A 24,266-nucleotide genomic window follows, 5' to 3' on the forward strand; every position below is an offset into this window, starting at 1 on the left:
GTCTATCAGATGCTAAAACTTGGCTCTGATCTCATTCTGGATGCCCAAAAAAATGTCAGAGACTGGAGTTGGGGTCCTGGCACACAGATATCACTAGATTCCTTATTTTGAGTGTCTAAACTTCATCAGAGGCTAGAGATTGAGAGCTGGGGCTGGACTATCAACATGGGCAACCACTTGGAGACTCTGACAAATTTGAGGTTTGTCAAAAGCTGGAGTTGAGGATTTTTCTCTGGAATATCAAAGAAGTCCTTTTTTCTTGGAGCCATTTGGACTCCATAGAGGCTGAAGTAGAGGTCCGTTCTATGGAGCATCAGTGGGGCACTCACTCTGGAAGTCTCAGTTTCAAAGGAAAGCTCTGAAAATCATAGAAAGGGCTTTTCTGGATTCTTGGACTCTCTTGGCTGGGCACAACTTCTGGAGGCATCTAGAAATCATAAGAGGATGGAAGTGGAATCCTGCTTCTAGAACATCATGGAAGACTCTTCTGGACATCAAAGCTTTACTGGAGACTGAAGTCATAAAAGGCTGGAGGGGAAGCTTTGGTTCTAGAACATCATGGAAGACCCCTTTTCTGGACATCTGGACATCATCAAAGCATGGAGGTGGAGTCCAGGATTCATCGACTGTCCATGTCATAGTCTCTACTCATGGCAAGTATTGACTCTTCTAGGCTGGGCTGTCCAGTTCTTCAAGCTTGTGCTTTCAGTGGAGGGGCCTGGCTCAGTCCTGTGTATTGCAACTGCATTTGCCTGAAGAGCCCTCAATGTGCTTCTCTGTGAGAATGAGGAAGTGGAGAAAGGAGGGAAGACAAAAGGGGGAGGAAGAGAAGGAAGAGGAGAAGAAGAGAAGAAGGAAGGAGAAGATGAAGAATCAAAAGAAGAAATGGAAGGAAATGCATAGGGAAGAGCCGGAGCAAGAAAAGAAGAGAGAAGACTGGGAAGGGTAGGAAGAGAAAGGATTAAGAGAAGGACGAGAAGGGAGGGGAGGGAACAGTGGCAGCAGCAACGGCAGCAGTGATCATAGTAGATGTTGGTTCTGTGGCAACTGTAGGGGTGGTGGCCTCGGTGACAACTTTGGTGGTGGTAGCCATGTGACAGCTGTGGTGGTAATGGTCATCTTCTTCCTCTTAGTTGGGATGATATTCACGTCATCTGCTCTAGAAGAGCCAGGATCTACCAGCATTCAGCTCCGTTCCCCCTCCCCCTGGCTCCCAACTCCCTCCTCTCTGTCCCAGACTGCTCAGGCAGACTGACTTCCCCACCCCCACCCCCCCCACCATGCCCAAAAGTCATAAGGGTAGGGCTCACCTCCCCAAGCTCAACCAGCATACCTGACGCCAGGCAGGGAAATGTCTGGGCACACAGACCCACTCGGGAAACAGTTTGTAGAAGTTGCGTTGGGTCAAGTCCCAGTTGGACCAACCCATCTGGGTCGTGATGAGTCCTCAGCTAGGGCCCTGGCATGGCCCCGGGGAATGTGGAGGGCAAGGGGGTGCACAGAACTCAGCCCCGGAGCAGCATTCTCTCTGGAGCTCCAAGGACCGGAGCTGTGAGCCCCTCAGGCTCCAAAGCCAGACCTCCCACACCTCCTGCTTGGCTTCCTTTCCGGAAGGAAATTTGACATCCTGGGCGCACACGAGAAGAGTTCTTCTAAACCCACAAGCACAGGCCCTTCACCAAACCCCAGCGCATCCACTTCTTGAGTGCACGCTGGGTAGGACAAAGGTGACTTTATGGGAGCTGAGGCAGGTCGTCTGCCCCATTACACTGCAAAAGGAAGCCCCAGCAAGGCACCCACCCTTCTTTGTATTAGTAGCACATCCATCACTGCTTTAGTTAAAACAAAAGACATTTATTGAAAGCGCCATGAGCCACCAGGCCCCATGCTTCTAAGCACATTGCAGCTGCCTCACAACAGCCCTGTGAGGTAGGAATCTGAGTCCGTCTCACAGATGTGGACTCGACAACGAAGGCTCAACAGCTCAGCCCCCACCCCCGAGTCTCAGGGTCCATGGACAGGGATCAAGGCCACATGCCTGACCCCAGGTCAGCGCAGTTCATCAGTCAGTAGGTGGGTCTCTCTACTCAAAGGGAGGCCTGGGTCCAGAGTCTTGGCTCCAGCATGTCCCACAGGAAATGTGCAAGGCGTCCCCGTGGCTGTGGAGGCTGAGAGAGACACAGCTGCAGATGAAGACCATCTGCCACCCATCCCCGTGGCTGACAAGAGTTCTCATGCACCAGGCAGGCAAGGGACTGGAGGGGGGACAAGGCAGTCCTGTGCTCAGAAAGCCTGAGCTATGTAGAAGGTCCGACTTCTGGGCAGCCATGGGGGCGGGGCAACACCTAGCCACCAGCTCCTGCCCTCACTAACACATTCTAGGATTTTTCATCTTTCTCTCCCCACCCCAAGTCATCTAGTCAGCTGACCGGCTACCAAACTTCAGTTTTCCAAAAACTCCAGCCTTGCTGTCTGGGAGGGTCTTCTAAATATTTCTCCTGAGGTCTCCCACTTATACCTCAATGTCCCCTCAAAAAAACTACTGAACCTTAAAAATTTAAAATCCTTCCATCCATGACTCTCCAGAACTTGGTAGACGCTACCCTCCAGCCCTCCACTCTAGTGTTACATGGACCCTAAGTTTCAGAAACAAGGGTACATCTATACCCAATGCACAAGGCCACCTCCACACCAGCCAGTGTGGGATTGCAGACATGCACACCTCCCCTGCACACCAAGCAACAAAACACTCATTATCACATAAAGAATCACACTAAATTCCCCAGGGACCACACCAGGTTGGTTTGATTATTTTTAGGTTACAGCAAACAGCCAAGGCCACCTGGTCAGCAAGGGGCTAGGGTAGACTGAAGCCCTGACCTTGATTCTCATGAGCCACCATAGGATGGGGCAACTGGCCATTCCCTAAGTAGTCACCAATGACTCCCTTTGTGCAGGTGGGAAAATTGAGGCTTGGAAAGGTTTGGGTAACCTGTTCAAGGTTCTGCCAGTAAAAAGAACCCTAGGTTCAAAGCCCAAATGGGCAAGACCCTTGGAACCCTACCCCTACTCCTGTACCCATGGAATATACTCTACAGAAAGTAAGAAACCAGGACCTGGGGTCCAATCTCCTCTACCCCCAATCTGCCAGGTGCTCAAGGCTGGACCCCAAACTTCACAAACAACTTTCAAGTCAATGCTGATTGTCACCAAATCAGCATTTGGTGGGGACAAAGGCTTTAGGAATGAAATAACCTCCTTTCATCCAAAGAGAGGTGGACCTCTAAGAAGATATGGGCACAACCAAGTCATCTCTAGAATTTGGGAATTGCCAAACTAATCCTTTTGTGAATCACTGAGGTCAAAACATCAGTGAGGACATTTTAGCCCACAAAAAGTTTTATTCTAGAAATAAACATCTCCAAAGCTGTGTTTCCACCAGGAGGGACCCTCCTATGGCTGATTAGACAAGGAGTATTTTCAGGGCTTCTGTAGATTTCATGAAGGAGACCTCCTTACAAAAGACCTGACAGCCACCTGCCCATTCACATCCACTTAGCCTTCCCTACTTCAACATGAAGCAATCAGGCACTCACTAGTACAAGAGGTAGGGTGGCACTGAGTTGGGACATACTCAGAGTTCGGAATTCAAGTACAGCTTAGCCAAAATTTAAATGGTCTCTGTTTGACAGGCCTCTGATTTCCTCTTTGTTACCTTCAAAGAACACAAGCTATCTAATAGAGTTACCCATAAGCCTGCCCTGCAAGGGAGCACAAGGCCCATCTGAGACCAGGCACCTAGAGACAGACTCAAAATTACCTGAGCAAAGGACACTACCTCCCTATCCCTACTATGGGACCCAAGAACACAGACACAAGATGGATAGCAGTGGTCACATTGCGGGTCCCTGAACACAGACTGAAGGGGACAGAATCAGGATCTTGGCAGAGCATACGATGGGGCAAAGGCATGGAGGACAGAGGGAACATTGAAAATGTGGGGTCCTGCACCCAGAGGACACAGTGGCAACACCAAGGGCATACTGGCAGCCAGGGCTGAGATACCAGGGCTTTGAAAGCTAGAAGCAAAGAGAAAGTCAGAGAGGAAAAGGCTTCTGGGGAGTGGGGAGAAGAGAATACTGCTCCCCCAGACTCCCAGGATGAGGACTGGGAATAGAATTCAGTGGTGTGCAAAGATCAAGGTAGGAAGTGAACCAAAATCCCAGCCTGATGCTGACCAGTCCATCATGAAGCTGGGAGACCCAAGGGTGGGGGCAGTGCCTCCTCCTCAGTCCTCCCTTCATGCCTCATCCTGCCAGGAAACTCCTGGGTGGAACACAGAATACAAGCAGAATAGAGGCCATGGTGAGTGCATGCCAGGGTTAGGAAGGAGCAAGCCTGGGAAACTAGGTGAGGTTTTGCTTGGTGGGGTGGGAAGGGTTATTCACACCTATGTGAATATTGTCCCCGACTCTCAGTCTGCCTATCTACAGAATGGGACCAGTCTGGGGACAGAAGTGAAGTGTGTAAGAAACCTGAGCCAGGTCAAAAGCAGGGATGGGTATGGGGAAAACTAATTTCTTCATCTCCTGGCAAAGAAAGAAAAGGGTACAGAGTAGACCTTCGGGTCTAACAGCAAAAATGGAGGAAGGCATTAAAAAAAAAAAGACGCCGTTATTTGGAAGTCCCTCTGTTGGCTTTTGGTTCTTGCCACTGGCCCAGGGTAAGCACAAGCTTACAAAAGCATCTCGCAGCAAATACCACCCCTCACAGTACCCCCAAAGCACAGTGACCCAGCCAACTTTGGCCTGCACATTACCAGCAACAGCAGCCACTATGATGGAAAGGGAGGGGCGGGTACCACAGAGGAATGTAGAAGCCAACATGCACTAACCACACAAACATTTGGCCTGGACCACACAGCCAGCCACTCGCAGACCGCTTCACACACTGGATCGACTGTTGGAAATACAACCTCAGCTTCAGGTCCACACTGACCCTTTATTCGGGGACTACTAACAAAGTAATAGGTTGTGATTTTGAGCCAACCCCATCAGGCCACCCTTCGTGGTGACAGCCAACATGTACATCACACTGGTCTGGTGGCTCGGCTCTGGACCCTCACAACAACCCTGTGAGGTAGGCTTTCCGGTAACACACACCCGAGAGAAAAGAAGGTTGGAGTGGCAGGGAACCTCATACAGTGCAAGGCCCTACCAGGTGACACTTGGGGTGAATCTAAAAGAAACAGACTCTCGCCAGAAAGCTGACATTCCTTTACTTAGCAAGGGCACTGTGCAAAAGCATACTACAATACAACAGGGTTTAGTAAACAGGTTGAGAAGAGAGAAGTACAAAGAGTGATTAGATTCCAATACATTATCCATTCACCACAAACCTCTCTATGAGACCATAAACATCTGCCCTGGGATCGGTTACAGTTTAGTTAGCTGCCTATCTATCTACAAAGACAAAACAGAAGAAGGTAGGTGAGCCCCAACCCCTGGCCAGGCACTGTGGTAGGCACCAGGTCTCAGGCAGTTTGGCCTGCTGCTGTTGGTAGGAGAGGACACATTGGAAAGGGGACAATGGTCTACCAGACCATGCCAAATACTCTCCCAGTAACAGACTTTTGGACAGACTTTGGAAAGGGATGAAGTTAGGTGCCATATACAGGCCTGACTCAGAGGCATGGTCCTCAGTCAGTGAGCTACAAGGCATCCTCAACCATTCAAAGAGGTGTGGATGTGTCCGAGGGGTGAGTAAGAGCAGAGGTACTACCTAAAGACTCCCCTAACCCAGGCCGTGAAACTTCCTAGTTTATATGAAAATAGCACATAAATTTATCACCTATCCCTTGATCAAAAAAAAAAAACCAAAAAAACTACATCCCACAATATCAGAGTAAGGCCACTCCCATCCCCAGGGGCTAGGGTTCCCAGTGTTCTGTCACACCCCCAGAGACACATACACTGCCTTCTAGAGGCATAGTCAAAAGTCCAGTTACACCAATCCTCACAACATCCCTGAGAGGTGGGTGCCACAGTCCCCACCACAGAAGGCACTCCAGCTCTCAGAGAAGAGCCACACCACAATTTGTCCAGCTCCAGGTCCTGGCTTTGATGATAACTACTCCTTCCAGGTCAGAAGTCAGAAGAGGCCTGTACCTCTTCCCCTCCCCTGCAGAAAGCTGGAGAAAGTTTCCCCCTAGCCTGGGACCCACTCAAATGCACAGGGCTGAGATCAGGGCCTGCAAAGGGCCACGTGCCTTGCCCACCTAGGTCTGTGAAAGGATTGCTCAGAAAGAGCCCCTGCCTAGGGCACAATCCTTGTCACCTGTTCAAGCAATCACCTCCTGCAATTTGTTCTAAAAAGAGCTGAGCATTAGCTGAGCTCCAAAGTGGCTGGAACGACTCTCAGATCATCCCTGCGGAAGATCAGGATGTCTCACAGTCTTGAAAGCCTGCTCGCAGCCAGGACCAACCGCTTAGTGAAAATGTCCACTCCCCATTGGGCCTCTTAAGGATATGGGCTATGATTTCTGAGCACCCAGGGAACACAGTTTGCTGATTACTAATCAACCTAGTTTTGTAAGGAACAAAGTTGAAGGAAGCAATCAAGCTTGCAACAGAACTCAGACCTAAAGTTTGAGATGCAATCAAGGAACTCGCCTTATTGGACACACAAACATGGCTTCCTTACAAATGCCCTCATCTTTTTTTTTCTTCCAAAGGGAAGTAGCAGAGTAAGTCCTTGTGAGCCAGCTCTAGTATAGCACTAGCTAATTTTTTAAGATGCTTGCTGACTATAAGAGAATGAATGAAGGAGTGAAGAAATGTGCACATGAATTACAACCAGTGCCACCTGGTGGAAGAAGCTGCAAGGCTGAAGGCAAAGCTCATGACAGGGACCATGCACGAGGCAGGGTGAAGCCTGGGGAGGCAGCTCTGCTTATGGTGGGAACCTGACCCTCTGAGATCACAGTAGAGGTATGTGATGTGTGAGAAGCATCATGGAGAAAAAGCTGTGGTAATGGGATCCAGCTGGGACGTGCTCAGAGCAGTGACCTAGGAGTTTGAAAGCTATGACGGGGGGTTGCTTCATGACTACAGCCCATGGTGCCACACAGTTTGCCCGGGATAAGAGGGTTGCTTTTAGGAGAGGGAGGGGCCCAAAGCACCAGGTCAAGAGATGGAGGCCCAATGCATGGATGGATGCTAGATGGATAGCTAGATGGATGGATACATGGATGCATGGATGCATGGATGGATGCATGAATGGATGCTAGATGGATGACTAGATGGATGGACACATGGATGGATGGATGCATGAATGGATGCTAGATGGATGACTAGATGGATGGATACATGGATGGATGGATGGATGCATGAATGGATGCATGAATGGATGCTAGATGGATGACTAGATGGATGGATACATGGATGAATGGGTGGATGGATATGGTGAATGGATAGATGGATGGATGGATGCTGGATAGATGACAAGATGAGTGTGTGGATGGATTAAAGTCATGTTGAAAATCACCACTGGCTTCCCAAGCTTTATGTTGAGGTAAGCATGGGGTGAGAGGGTTGGACACAGGCAGACATGCTAAGTGCTATAGTAGAGGGGTACCCGAGTGTTCCTGAAGGCAGGGATGAGATCTCTTTGAGTACACTCCCTAACTGAATGGCAGTAATTGCCCTGTGAGGAGGTCATGAGAAGAACAGAGACCACAGGATGGCCTTTCTCCCAGGACTGAACCTGAGGTGGTTCACAATCAGTCCTAAACTGAATTTTCCAATCATTCCTCAAAGTCCACAAATGCCATTGAGGCACAAGTGCAGGCCAGAGCTAAGGAATGTATGCAGACACAGCACAGAACACTAAGAACCCAATTCCTGTAAGAACTGGTTTCAGAGTCTGCACTCCTAGAAGAATAGGAGGATAGGCGGGAGGCAGTCCATCACTCAGTGGGACAAGATATAGGACTGCTAAACCACAAGAGGTACACAGGACAGATGAGAGCTCCTAAGCTGGAAAGCCATGGTACATCCAGATGCAAGCCTAAAAATGTCCCCTCCCTACCAGTGGAAGATATAACCGTCCCTTTTCTCCAGGGGAAGCAACTTCTAAAGTCAAACTGACCTGGACCGCCTCACACCGTACTATAGATGTCTATGAAAGTCTCTTCCCAAGAGGATTGTCTCCAGAGAGAGATGCCCTCACCTAACATAAGGACACCCCTGATGGATCTCCTTAAGAAGCCATGATCCACTGGACTTGGACAAACAGTTCACAGAAAATTAAGATACAATATGTTAACATGGGTGAAAGTGTTCAGCCTTCATTAGTAATTAGAACAAGCTTTAAAACACATGAAAGCATTAACAGAGAAAAAGCTAACAGATATCTTAAACACTAATACATCACCTTAAATACTAATACATCATTGGGCATGATAAAATACTATAGACCTTCTGAAATCAATCAACAGCCATACAAACACCCCTAACCTTTCATCCAGGAAGCTCAGCCACAGAGAATCCATTCATTCACCCACTCACTCATTCGTTCATTCATTCATTCATTCACTAATTCACCCATCTATCCTCTCATCTGCCTGCCAATCACTCAATCACTCTGTCACTCATACCCATCTGCCCTTTCACACACACACACAGCAAACATTCATATACATCCTACAAGAGATGCAGAGGTTAGCCCCGGAAGATCCTCGCCCTGAGTGGGCTCACAGTCTAACAGAAAGAGGAATGCAACATGAAAAGATGAAGGCCATGGTAAGAACCAGATGTAGGGAAGTACTTGAAAAGGCCGGGAAAGCCAGTCATGCAAAGTCGTTAGTTGTGATGTCATTTGTGACATAAACAAAGAAAGAGATGATCGTGCACCAGCAATGGTCAGATGGACAGACCATGACGTCATAGCCATTCAGTGGACCCCCAAGCAGGGAGGTGAGAGAGACTATGGTGCAAAAAAAATATGGACAACGAGATGTTCATCGTCACAGATGGGAAACAACAAAAAAATGAAAGATGCCAATGAGACTTTTTAAAAAGTGGATGCTCATTAAAGGAAAAAAAAAGTGTTCATAAGAGAAGAATTTGGAAAGCAGAAAGATGAAGCACATGAAGGGAGGAATGAGGGGGTGCTTCCCCCTGCTCTGAGTCACACATCTTTACATTGACACCTTCAACTTAGAAAACACCAGGGGCATTGGCCCACCTGCCCCAAGGATGGGCTGGAGGTCATGGGGGAGCCTAGGAGAGCTGTAGGTCCCCATATCATCAGGGGAAGGACTTTGGTAGTGCGCATTAGTATCAATCAGAAGACAAAATTTGTCTTGTTTTATTATGTTGGAAGAAAGAAATATCTAAGCTAGCCCTAAACAGGCAGAGGTGCTGGGACCATGACTTGGGAGCATGTGCAGACCATCCTCCCTGCCTATATAGTGTCCTGGGGAGCTCTACTCTGACTCCTAGAACCTCAGAGCTAGAGACCCTTGCAATTTCAGATCCAATTAAGAGTCAAAGACTCCAAACAGCTGAATTTCCCCTTCATTAGTCCCAAGGTGACACAGAAAAGTCACCTACCCAAGCCCTTATGCCCTCCAAGGCAACAGTGGGTCATACTGGCCCAAAGTAACCCAGGATGCCCCCTCCAAGCTCCTAGAGACCCAGCCATGCTGCCATGTCACTGCCTTCGCACCTGTCATCTATATGTGGCCTTGCCCTTCTCCTCACCCAACCCCCACGCCTGCCATCTTGCAGCCTTGCCCAACTCTCTAGCACCTACATAGAAGTCACATGCAAAGGCCCTTCTGGCCTCCTTCTTCCAAGCATCTCCACCCACCCCTCTCATCTCATGGGGTTACTTGGGCTTCTCTGGGCAATCTTCAGGAGCCAGGTCAGCAGGTGTTCCCAGGGATGGTAAGCGCCGTGGCAGAGCCTGGAGCCCCAGATTCTGAAAGAGCAGGCCAGCAGACCCCTGCGGCCCCAGCTCCACGTCAGGCCCACGTGGCGTTGCTCACGTGGCCCAGACACGTGGTGCTGGGGGCACAGAAGGTGGCTTCTGACACGTGAAGTCCGTGTCTTCCACGATCGAGGGTGTTGCCATCTATCCAGGGCCTACACTAAAAAAAACTAGAAGCAGAGGGAGCACCCATCTTCCTTCTTCAGCCAGCTCCCTCCAGCACATCCTGCCTGCAATCCTGAAGACTTGAGGGAACCTCTTCATCCTGGGGCCCCTCTTCCTTTTTGGCCTCTCAGACCTCCAACAGCTCAGGCGTAGCAGCAGCCCTGCCCACCCCACCTGCCATGCCCTCTTTTGGTTGGGCCTACACATGGCTCTTATCAGATCCCACTTGCCATAGCCTGTTTCCAGGTCTGCACATGCTCCCTGGATCCCGCCAAGCTATTCTCTCCTGCCTGAGCACTTGGTAAGAACCATTTTTCTTCATGTCCCCAGTAAGAATTGAGAAGCCAAAGGGGGCTATGACTCCATTTTAATTGAAAGACACAAGCATACAACACACAACTGTGCAAATCTGGTCCATAGCAGAGAAAGAAAAATGAACAGAAGCAGAGAGTCCCAGGGGCACCAGACAAACAACTCTCCAAGTCTCCCCCACGCAGCCCACGGGGGCAAGCGAGAAGACAGTTTCAAAACAGTACAACGAAGGCACTTTTTGCTGGTTACAGAACATATCTTTCAACATCCTGAAGACAGGCCTTGAAACGGGCTCCAGGGGTGGCATGTCTAGGAGCTGGGACCCAAGATCATGTCTGAAAGCCCAAGATGAAGCACCTGCCAAGAACCCTGAGCTGAGATGGACTAGCGCCCCCTGGGTACATCTCAGAGAGCTGCGAGAACAAGCACCCTAGTGCTTCTTGGAGCTCAGGCCTTCCAGGTCCCCCTTACCACCCTGCACCAGACCCCGGATGTGACTCACACGCAAGATGGTATGCAACAGGCAAGGCCTCCTGTCCCCTGCCCTCCTCCTGTCCCTTGGTTGGCAAAGCCCCCTCATAGAAGGTTCACAAGAGATCCTTGCCCAGGGAGGGGTCAAGATACCCACTGAGTTTAACATTCAACCACCTGCAGGGCCCGGAGCTAAACCCGTCTCACCTATCCATGTCTATGGATAGGGAACTGTGCAAGAATGTATCTTCAGACTGAGGAAATGACAGACAATGAAATGGCCCACACAACCAGGAAATGGCAATGGTGGTCCAAGGCCTTCCTCAGTGAGCTGCTCCCAGTCAGTTAGGCTGTGTGGAAGTGGTGGGTGGTTGGCCAATAGCCATCCATTACCAATCTCAATCAGTGCCCAGCACGTGCTACCTCCTCCCTCTCCTTGCCTTTCGACTCTCCTTTTTTTTCTTCTATATTTTTGTCCTCTTCTTCTCATTCACAAAAACCTTCGTTAAGATTTGATTCCTTTGGGGACACCAATGGCACGGCTTTAAATGAACCATAATCGTTAGATCTCTGAAGCCCTCTCTTTGCAAATCCCTCTTCCTTCTTTTCCAAGTTGTTTTCATTCCTTTCCTATCCCCCCCCCCCCCCAGCTTTCTGCTGTCTTTTACTGTTCCTGATGGTCTCGCTTTATCAGCCTGGGTGTGCAGGACGGAGCAAGGCCTGCCAAGCCCGTCCCGAGTCTCCGCCCTGTCTCCCATGTCTCTCTTCCTTTCCTTGTCCTTCTTGTATCTTAGTTTGAGATTTTTTTCCACCTATTAATTTCCTGTGAACATAATTGTATTATTCAAAATCCCACGTGCAGAACAAACATTGCTTCCCTCATGTATCTGTGCTTGCAATCTTCTTCCCTGTGTCTGGTCACCTTTTACATTAAGTGTTTACTGTTATTTATGGCCCTCCACTGCATGTATTTTATTACAACAGAAGGTGCTTCCTGGTTTGGGGGCCATAGTGGTCTTCGATTTTTTACACCTCCTTTGAAAGGTATAATGTATTTATCTGTTTAAGGACTATGCATGGGAACTCATTACTGTTTCTATTCCGACAGCCTCTCTTAATTACCCATTTATCATGCTGCTTGTTTTATTATCTTTCTCTCCTTTTTGCGTCTTTTTTTTTAAAAATTCTCTCCATTCTCTCTCCCCGTAAGAACCTGGGTCTGGATTACCTCATCGATCTTTAGGATTAATGAGACCCTCATCACTAATCCTCACGGATCTTTCTCTTATGAGGCACCCCATATTGCTTCCTCTCTTACCCGTTTCTCATTTCCTCCTCTTTCATTTTCTCTCATGGCCCCCTTTTCCCTTCTCCCCTTCTCCTTTGCATCTTTTTACTAAGGGACCTCAGGTGCCCAGAATAAGATGAGCAAAACTCCCCTGGGCCACTCCTTCCTGGCTGCTCTAGCCATTTCCATTTCTAATTCAGTCATTCGTGTACCCATTCATTCTTTCTGTCACTCTTTTATTTCAATATTTATTCTTTTATTTATGGACCTCAGGTGCACAGATTTAGATTAAGCCTGATCTGAGGGTCCCAAGCCTTCTCCACATGGGTCTGCCTGCAGCTCTTTTGTTCTTTAATTCCTTGTGCTGACGCTTTGGTTCGGGGGACATTTAGTTATCTCAAGAGCCCAGTTTTGAATTAATCATAATTCTTGCTGCCTCTCTCTCCCTCTCCACCCTGTGTAGCCCTCTCAGGCACATGTCTCCATGTATATTCATTTATGCCCTCAACCTTTTCATTGTGTCTATCTGTCCTGCCCCTTTTCTATATTCCTTTGCACAGTCTTAGCTATTACACGGTTTGAGTGCAGCATCATTTCTCACTCGGTTTTTCATGGCCACTCCTCAAATTGTTTCTTTTCAATATTTGTTATTTTTTTTATGGGTAAGTCTCCACTCCTATTATTTAACACACTCGACAGATAATATGTATTCATCATATTTAAATACTTAGCTAACAACTGCTTTTTCTCCTATGTGTTCGTCCATCTAAATTTTTTTCAACATCTTTTTTTTTCTCCATCTTCTAATTTATCTCTCTCTTTGTTCCACCTCCGTCATCATTATCACCATCATCGTTGTCATTTACAATTTCGGGGGCCATAATTTTGTTCTTTGTGTTTGTTTTTTCGGGCTGAGACGGAACCCAGAGCTTGGCACACGCTAGGCAACGGCTCCATCCCTGAGCTGCACCCCAGCCCAGGGCCTCAATTTTGAATTAATATGGATGACTTGTGTTAAACAAGCCCTCGCTCCTGGACATAATTGTTCCACTTATCATCTTCTGTGCGTCTTTTCATTTCTCCCCATCTTATTGTTACTTTCTCCCCTCTTTCTCCCTTTTATCCTCTGGGAGATCAGATGACCCTTGGGCTCTGCAGCACCCTCCCCCTTAGAGTGAATGCCAATCTTTTTTCTCATTCATTCATTCGTGCACTCAGCCATCCATTCGGTCTTTCTTTCTATTTCAATACTGGTCTCTACACTTCCAGAGGGCAGGTGCACCTAATTGGATACATCATAATCTGCTATTAACGGGCCTCCCCTCCACAGCCTCATTGAAGCCCTCCCTGACATATTGATGCCTGAAAGGTCTCTTGGCTGGGTGGGTCATTGTCCATTGCAAAAACACAGATGGGAATTAACCAGTCTGCTGGCCCAGCCTTTCGTCCTATCCCGAGCAGGCCTCTGTCTTCTATCTGTATTCATCTACCTATCTGGGGGCACATTGTTACCTTTTCTTCTTGAGATAGAATTTACATTTCTTTCCTTGCCCCGCTCCACATTGTCTTTCTCAGCTACATAAGCCGGTGGACAAGAGCCACCGAAAAACGTCCTTCTGTGACTCGCACAGCTCCCTGCCTCCTCCTCTCGTTCATGCATTCACATCTACCACCCTACCTTCCTGCTTTCTTCCCTTTCAGTATTTAAGTCTCTGCTAGTAGAATTAAGTGTTCAGATTTTGAATCCTAGCTTATCTCTCCCAAGAAGCTACTCATCTGTCTGCCTAATGGATTGTTTCTTCTTTTTCTTTTTCTTCCTATACTACCTCTCTGTCTTGTTACCACTTTCTATGTGTCCTGGCTTCCTCCCTTGCTGTCATTCATCCCCGTGAGGCCAGGGTGCCCGGATTAACTAAGCAGCACCCTGATACTAACCCAGCTGGGTCCCCCATGCATAGTCCCGCATCCCCTTACTTTGCTGTCGCTGTTTATCCATTTCTGTTTGTTTTCTTTCTTTCCTGCCTCTTTCTTGCTTGGATCCCAACATCATCCCACTGTTCATATTAAGGGGCCTTGGAACCTCAGTGTTGGTTTAGATAGTTCCACGTCTCCGTCCTGCTTTTATTTAAGATTCCTTCTTTAATTAAAAACGTCTTAGGTCCATGCTGATCCGATACCTGTTTGTATGGGGTCCTATATACATATCGACTTGGCACTTTATTAATTCATATATTGATTGCCTAGGACCAAAGAGACAGAACGGCAGCTGTGTGCGCCCATCCTGACTTGTTCACTTGATTTCTATACCTATTTGTTTCTCTATCCCTTCATGCTTGATTCTTCATCCATCTAATGATGGATGTGTGTTATGTGTGTGTTATGTGATGTAACACGCACCAGAGAGACAGCCTCCAGACACAAAAGCCGGAGCATTCATTCCCTCTTGGCCCTTCCTACTTCCTCCCACCAAGTTAACCACCGGAGTATGCAAACCCGTAGCCCAGAAACAAACACAAATGGCAGATGTGGAGCAAACACAGCATATGTTCTTTTAGCACCAGATTCTCCCAGGGCTCACCCCTAGACATACAAGAAGCAGATTCGAGACTAGGGCCCCCCTTCCCCAAATCCCCTTGGCAGGGTAGACACTTCCCCTTCTGCCCCTCTGGGCCCCAGTGAATGGCCATCCCCATGAGAAACCTGTTTCAAGACCCCAGAATACATAGAGACACAAACATGGTACAGTCTTCCCGGTGGGAAACGACAGAACAGAGTTCATTTGTAAATAGGTGGCTTTGTCTACAGCAATATAAAAATATTTTGGCCTTTCAAGACGGATACAAAAGAAAGTCCCCATTACCATCCCCAAGTGTCTCAGCCCCAAACAATAAAGAACTTGAAGAGGTTGAGATGGAAACTTTGAAGACAGAAAACCTGCCCATTATGTTTTCCAGACATTTCCAGGGGGTGAGCTCGGGTCATGGAGGCTTGAAGCCTATTTGAGAAGCTGGTCCCTCGGTCTGCATTTTCTCCTCAGCCCTTTGAAGGCCCCAACTCACAAGGGCGCTTCCATCCTAGTCAGTACAAGAGCCAGAGGGAGATGCCACAATGAAAGGCCCATTCATTTGGAAGAGTGAAAAAGAAGAAATTCTTTTGGGGTCCCACACTTGAAACTGCCTATAGAATTCTTTTGAGACAGACAGAACACAAGGCGGATGGAGGCTCCCATCTTACAACACAAGCACCAGGTCAGCCCTCCACTTGGCTCACTGGGCCACCCCTCCCCCACCTCCATCTGCACAGGCTGCAGCTTGCCTGACAGGGTACTTTGGGCAGAACCCCCACCCCAACAGCCCCAAGTATGCTCGCTCTAATCTAGCAACTTACGATTTACAGTTGGAGGGTCCTGGGGGCATGAGTCCATGTCCGTGTGTCCAGGGTCCCACGCAGGATTCTGGGTGATGACTTTGGCTAGAATCAGAAAGCTTGCAATCACGGATAGAACCTCACCCAGGTCAGGAAGTACGAGAAGGTGGGTGGCAGAGGGTGACACCTATGCCGGACGCAAGGATAGCTTAAGGCAGGGACTCTCTCGGCTTCTACAAATTTGAAGTCCACAGAAGCAAGCATCTCTGTTCAACCCACTCACTTCATGTTTATTCTCTTACCAGTTGCCTAAGCACAGGTGGGGCAGGTACCAAGAGCCCTGGTACAAGATTACATGATGGGCTCTGGGCTGCTATTCAGAAAGGTTTATGGCCGCTGTACCTATGAGACGCAGACTGATACCTAAGTGCAGTAGCCCAGTCCTCCCCAGCAGGGAGAAGACTGAAAACACCCTAAAGTCAGTGGGCCAGCAAGACTCAGTATGGGCCAAACTGGATAGAGGGCCCTGGTGACCTCTATGGTAACTGGGAGGTCACCTGCACACTAACCATGCCATAGGAATGCAGCAAACGCTGTGGAACACCAGCATGCCATGTCTTTACAAGGCCAGGATTAGACTCGGACTCAAGAGAAAACTGCGAGATACACAGAGACAACTAACAAAGCCCATAGGAGGTATGCTGTAAGTCAGCCTCAGGACAGGGACTTTGTCTACTACTCATGGGTCAGTACTACCATGGAGCGGGTAACAAAAGCGCAGTGCGAACACAAGACGTTAATGAAATGGGAACAACGGCTGTGCATATTTCCCCTCTGCATTTTTTTATTTTAATTTTATTTTTAAGATAGGCTCTCACATAGCCCAATCCAGCCTCAAATTTGCTATTAAAAAAATGACCTTGAGTTTCTGACCCTCCTGCCTCTACCTTCTAAGTGTTGAGATTATAGACATGTGCCATCGTACATGCCTCTGTGCTATGCTGGGGACTGAACCCTAGAGCTTCTTAAATGCTGGTCAAGCAATCAACAGCGGGAGCTACATCCCAGCCCCCATAACCAGGGCCTTGATTGTCTACAAACTCAAAACTGTTTAAAGAAAAAAATATGACTTATTAAATAAAACATGTTTTAAATGAGTTCATTTTTAAAATATGTTACTAGATTCCGGTAAAGGTAAGATAGGCAAAAGGGGTTCTGCACGGCTGAAGTGGGGGGTCAGGATGGGAGCAGGAGGGCAAACGACTCTTCCAACCCCCTTTGGGTACTCATGGAAGCAAGGGCCACAGAGGGATGCGTGGGCAAGGCTGAAGGCTCCTGGGAGTTAAAATGACCAATGGAGCAACATGAGCAGGGCGGGAACTCTGGGATGTCACAGGCCACAGGACCTGGGAAATACCTAGTGCAGGCTGCCAGGTACCTGTCCGCCCTGCCACTCCCTACCCTGTCCTTACTTCAGCCTCCATAGACAGGCTCCCCTACTCTTACCCTCCATTCCCAAACAAACAGGGCTGAAGCATCCCAAACCCTGTGAGCAGGGACACGCCTCGTATCTCAAAGCCTCCTGCAAACCAGTTGCTAATCTTGCTTGTGCTTCCCAAACATAACCACCCCATAACTGCTTGATTCTGTGACTTCAAAACAAGAACTCACAAGGCAGTCACAAGATCTGGGTGACCTTGAGATTATCTGTCTATCCAGCTACTTACTATATACTGAACACCCCTCTCCCCATGAGCCCTGTATGGCTGGGGTGGTCACTCATCATAACCATGGTCCCTAGGTGACAATGAGACTCCAGACCAAGAACACACAGCAAGACCAAAGATGCTGCTATTTCCTTGCAGGAACATGAACTGGGGCCTTTGCTACTTCTCTTTCAGTCTGTTTTGTTTTTAATGGCAGTGGAGTAATCAGAAGCAGCCCAGGGCATCTGGGTTTTTTCTTGTCTCTCCTCCAGGCCCCTGTGGACCCTCGGCGAGCCTGACTGTCCTTAATGAACTCAGCATGCAGACCCGAGGCTGCTATGCTAGCACGTAACCCTGGCAAAGTCGTGCCTTGGTTTAAAAGCTGCGTGTACCAGCTCCAGGTCCGCCGTGATGTATTAATAACGCAGTGCGGGGCTGGAATCTTAACAAATGTCAGAAAAGCTGCAGAGATGAGTCACTGTCTGGAGCCAAAGGGAAAAATAAGACCTTACAGAGTCCGCAGGAGCCACTGTCACACGTATTTGATGGAAAGCATCTTAAGTGCAAGCACTGAGCTCACGACACACGTAGAAAGTGGTGGTGGGCACACTAAGTGTAGCCCCCACAGCTTAACAGGATTAGAACATTCTAGCTCTGCATCTTGAGTCTTTTTCCCTTTTTTCTGAAAAGTTTCTTTCTTCCAGAGGCACACAGGACCTAATTGATCTAGCTTGTCTTTGGTACAAATACCTTACTGATGTTTCAAACAGAGAAAAACGTCAAAGGACTATTTTTACTAAAATGTTGACTTCAAGTCTGCAGTGACACAAATGATCGGCCTTCCTTGCTCCCCTACCTGTTGGGAAAATACTACCCTCTTACAAGTCCCCCTGACAAATGTAAGCTCTTTGCAGAGCTCATTTCCTGTACCTTTGTTGAGACCCAGGCCCTGAACATTACAGGCCCATTTATGAAAATGGGAGAGGTAATTGGGACATCTTTTGAAACCATGTCCCTTCACTGCACCGGGCCCTCATCAGCCCTCTAATTTTCTTCGGTCGGGTTACAGAGGATGTTTATATATGCCTCTTCCTGGAATTTCACCTCTTTGCTTCAGGAGTGGGCAATTAGGGAGAATTAGAACCTATTTGGTACATGTTTACCCTTAATGGATAGAGAGGCTGAGGCAGCCTTGGGAACACAGTCTGCCAGTCTAATTGAAGCTGGCAATTTTTTGATTCCTTATTTCAGCTCGCAGGTATTGTAGCAACCAAGGTCACAAAACAAAAGCTGCAGTCCACCATGGTAATAAGGGGTGCAGACTGCCAGAGGTCTGTGAGCTGCGGATTACCACGCTGAGGCCCAGAGACAGACAGAGACACAAGGGGGTAGCAGTGGGTGGGTACCACTCGCTTTTCCGCAATTTGCTAACTCGGTGACTTCTGCAAGAAGTTCTTCCCTGAGTGGGCCAGGATGCCAATAGCGGTGATGCCAAGTGCCTCTTGACCAAAAGGTGCACAATGAACCACTTGGGACAGTGCCACTGGGGCACACCCTCCTGGCAGAGAAGCCATGGGTCTAATCTCACTACACAAGTGATGTTCTCTGGCCAGGGGCAAAAAAAAAAAAGGGGGTTTCCCAGCCTGGTCTATGGCATGTTCATTTGAATAATTCCCTGCAACAAGCAATCCCTTCACTACAGTCTGTGTGGCAGCCCTAGGGACTTTCCCCCAGTTCAAGAAATGACCTCCAGTCTCCAAAAGCTGTCAGTGAGGAACTAGCTAAGGTCTGAGACCCTCTCTCTGACCACACTGGTCACTCAGGAACCCACAGTTAACAGTCCTGCACCCAGGGTTGCAGCCAGGCGGAGTGAGACTAGACCCTCTGAAATCTGCAGCCCCTTCATCTCTGAAGCAGGGAACAACAGACCTGAGGCCACCAAGGACCCTAGTGTGCCGAAGGTTCAGCACTTGGGTGCTTAATTCCAAAGGCCTCAGATAACTACAGGTCTGCACTCCCTGTCTTAAGGATGGAGAAGCGATGACCCTGAAGGCTGAAGTCAGCTACATCGATAGGCAGGGTTGACAAGGGGCTGGATTCAGACATCCATTTTGAGCTCTGTCCTTTGACCATCTTGGCAATTCCTAAGGAGCAGGGGGTGGTCTACCAGGAAGCTAAGAGAGACCCAAAGTGGCCAGCCATGGCCCTCTGCATTCCCTTCTCTGGTCAGACAGGCCCTGTGCCTGTCTACTACCTACATACCTGCTGATTACATACTGGGTACACTTGGACTCTGGTCTCATTTTACAGACAGAGAAACTGAGGTTCAGAAGCCATTAGTCACAAAGACACTAGCCATGACTGAGAACCAAGATTCCTCCTAGGTAGGACTTTTGCCTTGAGCTAATCTAGGGCAGTAGTGGGACAAACCTCCTGAAGTGGAGGTTAATCTGCCTTCTTGCTCTCCTTATCCCTAACCATACACATCCACTAAAATCCCCAACTCAATTTTAGATCCCTACCCCCAGTTTCCTAACCCTGGAGGGATGGCTGTCTACGCACGTACAGGACAACCTAGAGACCGTGCTGGAAGACAAAAAAGCCACACAGCTGTGGTCCCTAGGGGACAGCGAAGACATGTGCTCAGTCTTTGGCCCTTCCACTGTCCTCTTTCCCCAACTTTCCATTCTGGAGTTCTATCCCTTGGCCCCATTCTGTCTCTAAAGCATCTTTTGGGCACTGGGCCCAGTATGATCAAATTCTTGCCTGTACTTATCTTATCCTCCTATCCCAAGAAACTTATACTAACCTAGCCCTGGGATGGGCAAGCTCAAAGGTCCCCAGGGTCAGAGAGTGGGTGGCTGGCTCTGCTGCAGGGGTCTGCTCTTTGGCCCAAAGCACACGTGAGCACACACAGAAAGAGAGAGAGAGACGGAGACAGAGAGACAGAGACAGAGAGACAGAGGGGGGGCACACAGGCCCCCGGGGAACACACACACTCCATGTCGGGTAGGTAATTGAGGTTTTCTTCTTTTCATCTGAAAAAAGGGCACCTTCCATTGACAGGAGGCATTCACAGGACCTGGGAAACTCATTGGAGCTAGCTCTCCCAATTATCCCCAGGTGGCTGTGCTCGACAGGGCTCCCCCACATTCCTTTCTGCCTGAGCTTTTGTTTCCAGCTGCAGCGGCCTGGGAGCTCCCAGGCTAAGAGTCTCCTCCTTAAGCCCTAGCCAAAGGCCCTATTCACTGAGAAAAGAGAAGGCCAACTCAAGGTGGTGGGGAGCCAGGCTCCGGGCCCCACTCCCAGGCTAGGGGAGGGAAGACCTCACCGGCTGCAATTTTCTCTTAAGCCCAAAGAAACTAGAGAGCAATTAAGAAAGTCAAGAACTGGACCCTCCACCCCTGTTCTTGCCTTAATTAATTCCTCTCCCACACACATCCTGCTTGGGGGGGGGGCACTGGCCTCCATCACCTGTCACCTGCACTACACACACATACACACACACACAAACACACTGGACTTAGGGATGAAGGGAGCAGAGAAAACAAATGTGGACAATGCCCCTGAAAAGCTTGGCTAAAGTGGCCAGACTTCTGAGGCAGGCCCTAAACACTGGACTCGGGGCCGGAGGATCCCAGATACTAGACATTCCACATCAAAGATGGAAACCCAGGACCCCTCCTCTAACGCTTTTCTACTCTGTAGCCCTGTTGCTGGGTTTCTAGGTACCCAGGAGGAAGCACCCTCAGAGGCTCCTCAGAGCCCTCCCACAAGGTATTCCTAACTTCCACCTGACTCTGATTTTTCTGGCACAGGGGCAACCATGCCCTGCAACACAACGCCACTTTCCTCAGAAGCCTAGAGAGTCTGAGGTGTCCGTGGGCGGCCAGGGTTTACTAAAGCAGCACCCACCCAGTGGTGGATCTCTCCCTTTCAGAGAGCCTGTGCTTCAGAAAGACCCGGTTCTCCTAGAATTTTCCAACTTCTCTAATCAGGGATGGGGACCCAAGCCCTACTTCCTTCTTCTTTTGTCTGAGAGGGATGGGGCTCAAAGCAGAAGCAGAGGGGTTGGCTCTTGAAACTCATTCACAGCTTGAGAAATTCCAGTCTCTTGAGAAGAGACCGCTCCCAGGAGAGCGGCCCCCACCCCAGCTTTTCCAGCTTGGCTCCTTCATTGTCCTTCACTGTCTACTGCCCTTTACCCGTAAGGACCTTAATTTGTCTCCCTCTACACTCCCTTTGTGTGACACCGTCTTCCTCTTCATTAGCCAGCTCATTAAAAGATGGGTAGATTGGCTTGGTTTGCTGTCGTCGTTATTGCTGTTGTTTCTTCATTCTTTCTAAGAAGTCAGATTGCTCATAAAAAAGAACACATTTACGCGACTTCATGTAAATGAGTGAATAAGAAACATATGTGTCCTGTTGCCCCTGAGTCTTGCCAGGTTTTGACATCATCTAGAGAAATGTACTTGCGAATGCATTTGGGCTTTGAACCGCACGTATCAGGAGCCCTGAAAACTACAGCTCCAACGAGCAGCTTGCAGGTGGGAAGGCAGAGGCAAGGGCGGTCCCTCCACAAGTAATCGGCACAACTCCAGCATCCCTTTCCTGCCCACCCCAGGGGTAGATGGAGAGGCGCTCCCACCAGAAACCAGCATCTTCTCCCACATTCTGTCCATGTGCAGTACTAAGTGAGGGCTCCAGGGAGCTAACTGCCTATTACCATGACGACTGACCAGAGACCACCTCCTATCTTTCTGCCAGATGACAAGGTCCACTCTCTTGGCAACTAGGGCTTCATTTCTACCCCTTGCTGCTACCCCAAAGCATCAAAAAAGATTTTTTCTGATAAACACCTTTTCTTTTGATTCTCATGGTACCAACATCTCAGCACTTCCTAAGAGTTTATTCTGGGATGCTGATGGATTACATTAATTGAGAACCTGGTATATGCTTTTACCTTTTCTTTTTAACCTAATGACACACAAAATCCCTAAAAGCTGTAGCTGCCTGAGACTTTGTTTCCACAGTCTCTGAAATATCAGTCAGTCACAATGTACCTTCATATAAAACCTAGTCTTAATGAAATAACTTATTCCAGACTCCTGGGAGGGAAGGTAAGGCTGGTTTTAGAATCTGGGAGTCTTCTGGAATAAAGGGGCATATTGGTCTCATGATTGGGTCTGTTTGGCATCACCTTAACCTAACCTAACCCCTTGGCTTCATCTACCTTAGAAATTCTGGGCTGTCCCTAATGAACAAGCCCAGAGCCTCAAGCCCTTGGCTCAGCTCAGACAAGCTACCCATTGGCTTTGTCTAAGCTCAGGATTTGATGCCCCTGGGAGCCAACATCCTGCCCTGAGCAAAGCTCACCTTCCAGCCCTCCTCGCTAGCCACGTCACCATGTTTGCAGGTCTCTCAGTAAATGCCAGCTACGGAGTAAATGTCACAAGGCAGAGCCTTCCTGGTGCCCTAGGCACACACTCCCTCCTCTCTACAGCCTGCTGGGCTCTCCCGAGAGGGAAGACAGTCAGGCAAAGGCCAGGCCTGGGTGCTGGGTCCCCTCGCAAGCTGCCAGCTTTTATTTAATAATAAGATCCCATCCTGTTTCCACTTCAGGGGGAAGAAAGGCAGAAGTGTAAAGAAGCCAGCTGTGAATCTCGTTTAAGGAGAGAATATCATGGGAGCTGCATTCAAATGCAGAGATACCAAGGGGAAGGCAAGGCTCACAAGCAGGCTGATATTTGGGGAGCAGTTTTGAGGCAGAGACAAGGTGTTTGTTCAAGGCATCAAGAAGATAGCAACAGGTCAAGGTCAGACCTGGACCCAGTTAATGCTCCCAATGTCTCCCACTGTCCCAAGTGAGACAAAGCAGGACACACCTCTCTGAGCCACCTGATGGCTGCACTATTCACCTGAACCTGTAGCCCTTTGTGTAAAGTATGGTTCTACCCTCCCGGCCATACAAGCCTTCAACATTCTACTATTGTCTTGAGTAAGAGAGCCACAAAGGAAAAACAAAAACAAATACAAATACAAATGAAGCCTTCTGAATCTTCTCCACCATTACTGATTTTGTTTAAAGAAACAAAAACATTTGTTTCACTGCAGTATTGGGGGCGAGGAAAAGAAAGAAAATCTATTTAAAACCACCATTTCATTAGAGGACATTGTCAAAGTCCCTTGTACACAAGGTAGCAATTCTCCTGGGAAACAGTGTTGTCATGGCTCGGAAGAGGGCGGGGAGATGTCTCCCACCCAAGGTGGATAACCACTTGTGTCCACATCTCTGAATGGGACAAAGGCTAGAGGTGTTGGTAGGAAAAAGCAAAAGGCTTAAGGATTCATACGGCGAACATGGTCAGTTGTTTTGATTGTGTGCCTACTGTGTGTCTTCCCCTCGCCATTCCCAGGAGCATAGACAACTGGTAGCCTGCCCCCACTTACCGTCTCTGGTCCCTGCTAGACAGCGGCCAGGATGGACTCCCACAGATGCTAGTTCGTGGCGACAGTCTCGGCTCCAGGCAGAGTCCAGGCATCCAGGCATCAAGGTTAATGTGAGAAGCTTGGTTAAGGTGCCCGCTCCATAGATTAAATGTACTCTTTGAGTGAAGAAGTGATGTCAGTGAATTCTAACGAAGTTGTGTTTGTCGACGCAAAAGACTCACCCTAATCCAGAAGGGTGGCATGTCGTGAAGGCATGGGTCCTCCTGCTGAGTGTCGTGGGGTCCTCGCGCTGGGCATCGTGGGGTCCTTGCGCTGGGCGTCTTCGGGTCCTCGCATTGGGCATCCTGAGGTCCCCGCGCTGGGCGTCGTCCTTGGGTCCTCGCACGGGGCGTCCCAGGGTCCTCCGTCCTTTGCTCTTCAGCCATCGTGGCTGGTGGGCAAGGCCAGCTTTGGGGAAAGGCAAAAAATTAGAATTTCTATAAAGTGAACAACCTGAAAAACAGAAAAGCCACCTG

At 48.8% G+C, this 24,266-nt stretch overlaps 1 protein-coding gene across 1 annotated transcript in view; it reads right to left on the reverse strand.

Moving 5' to 3' along the window:
- Positions 1-1,833: 1,833 nt before the first annotated feature.
- Positions 1,834-24,266, reverse strand: part of LOC125398490 (uncharacterized) — a 29,559-nt gene continuing 7,126 nt past the window's right edge. Inside the window, exons 5-7 of the mRNA XM_087911448.1 lie at positions 23,973-24,198; positions 15,617-15,700; positions 1,834-2,168 (exon numbers count right to left, since the gene is read on the reverse strand). Of these exons, the coding sequence (XP_087767574.1) occupies positions 2,084-2,168; positions 15,617-15,700; positions 23,973-24,198 (395 nt within the window). The 3' untranslated portion in view covers positions 1,834-2,083. The remainder of the gene's footprint in view (positions 2,169-15,616; positions 15,701-23,972; positions 24,199-24,266) is intronic.

The sequence above is a fragment of the Myodes glareolus genome, chromosome 11 (assembly GCF_982192425.1).
Source record: "Myodes glareolus chromosome 11, mMyoGla1.1, whole genome shotgun sequence".
NCBI classification, from domain to species: domain Eukaryota; kingdom Metazoa; phylum Chordata; class Mammalia; order Rodentia; family Cricetidae; genus Myodes; species Myodes glareolus.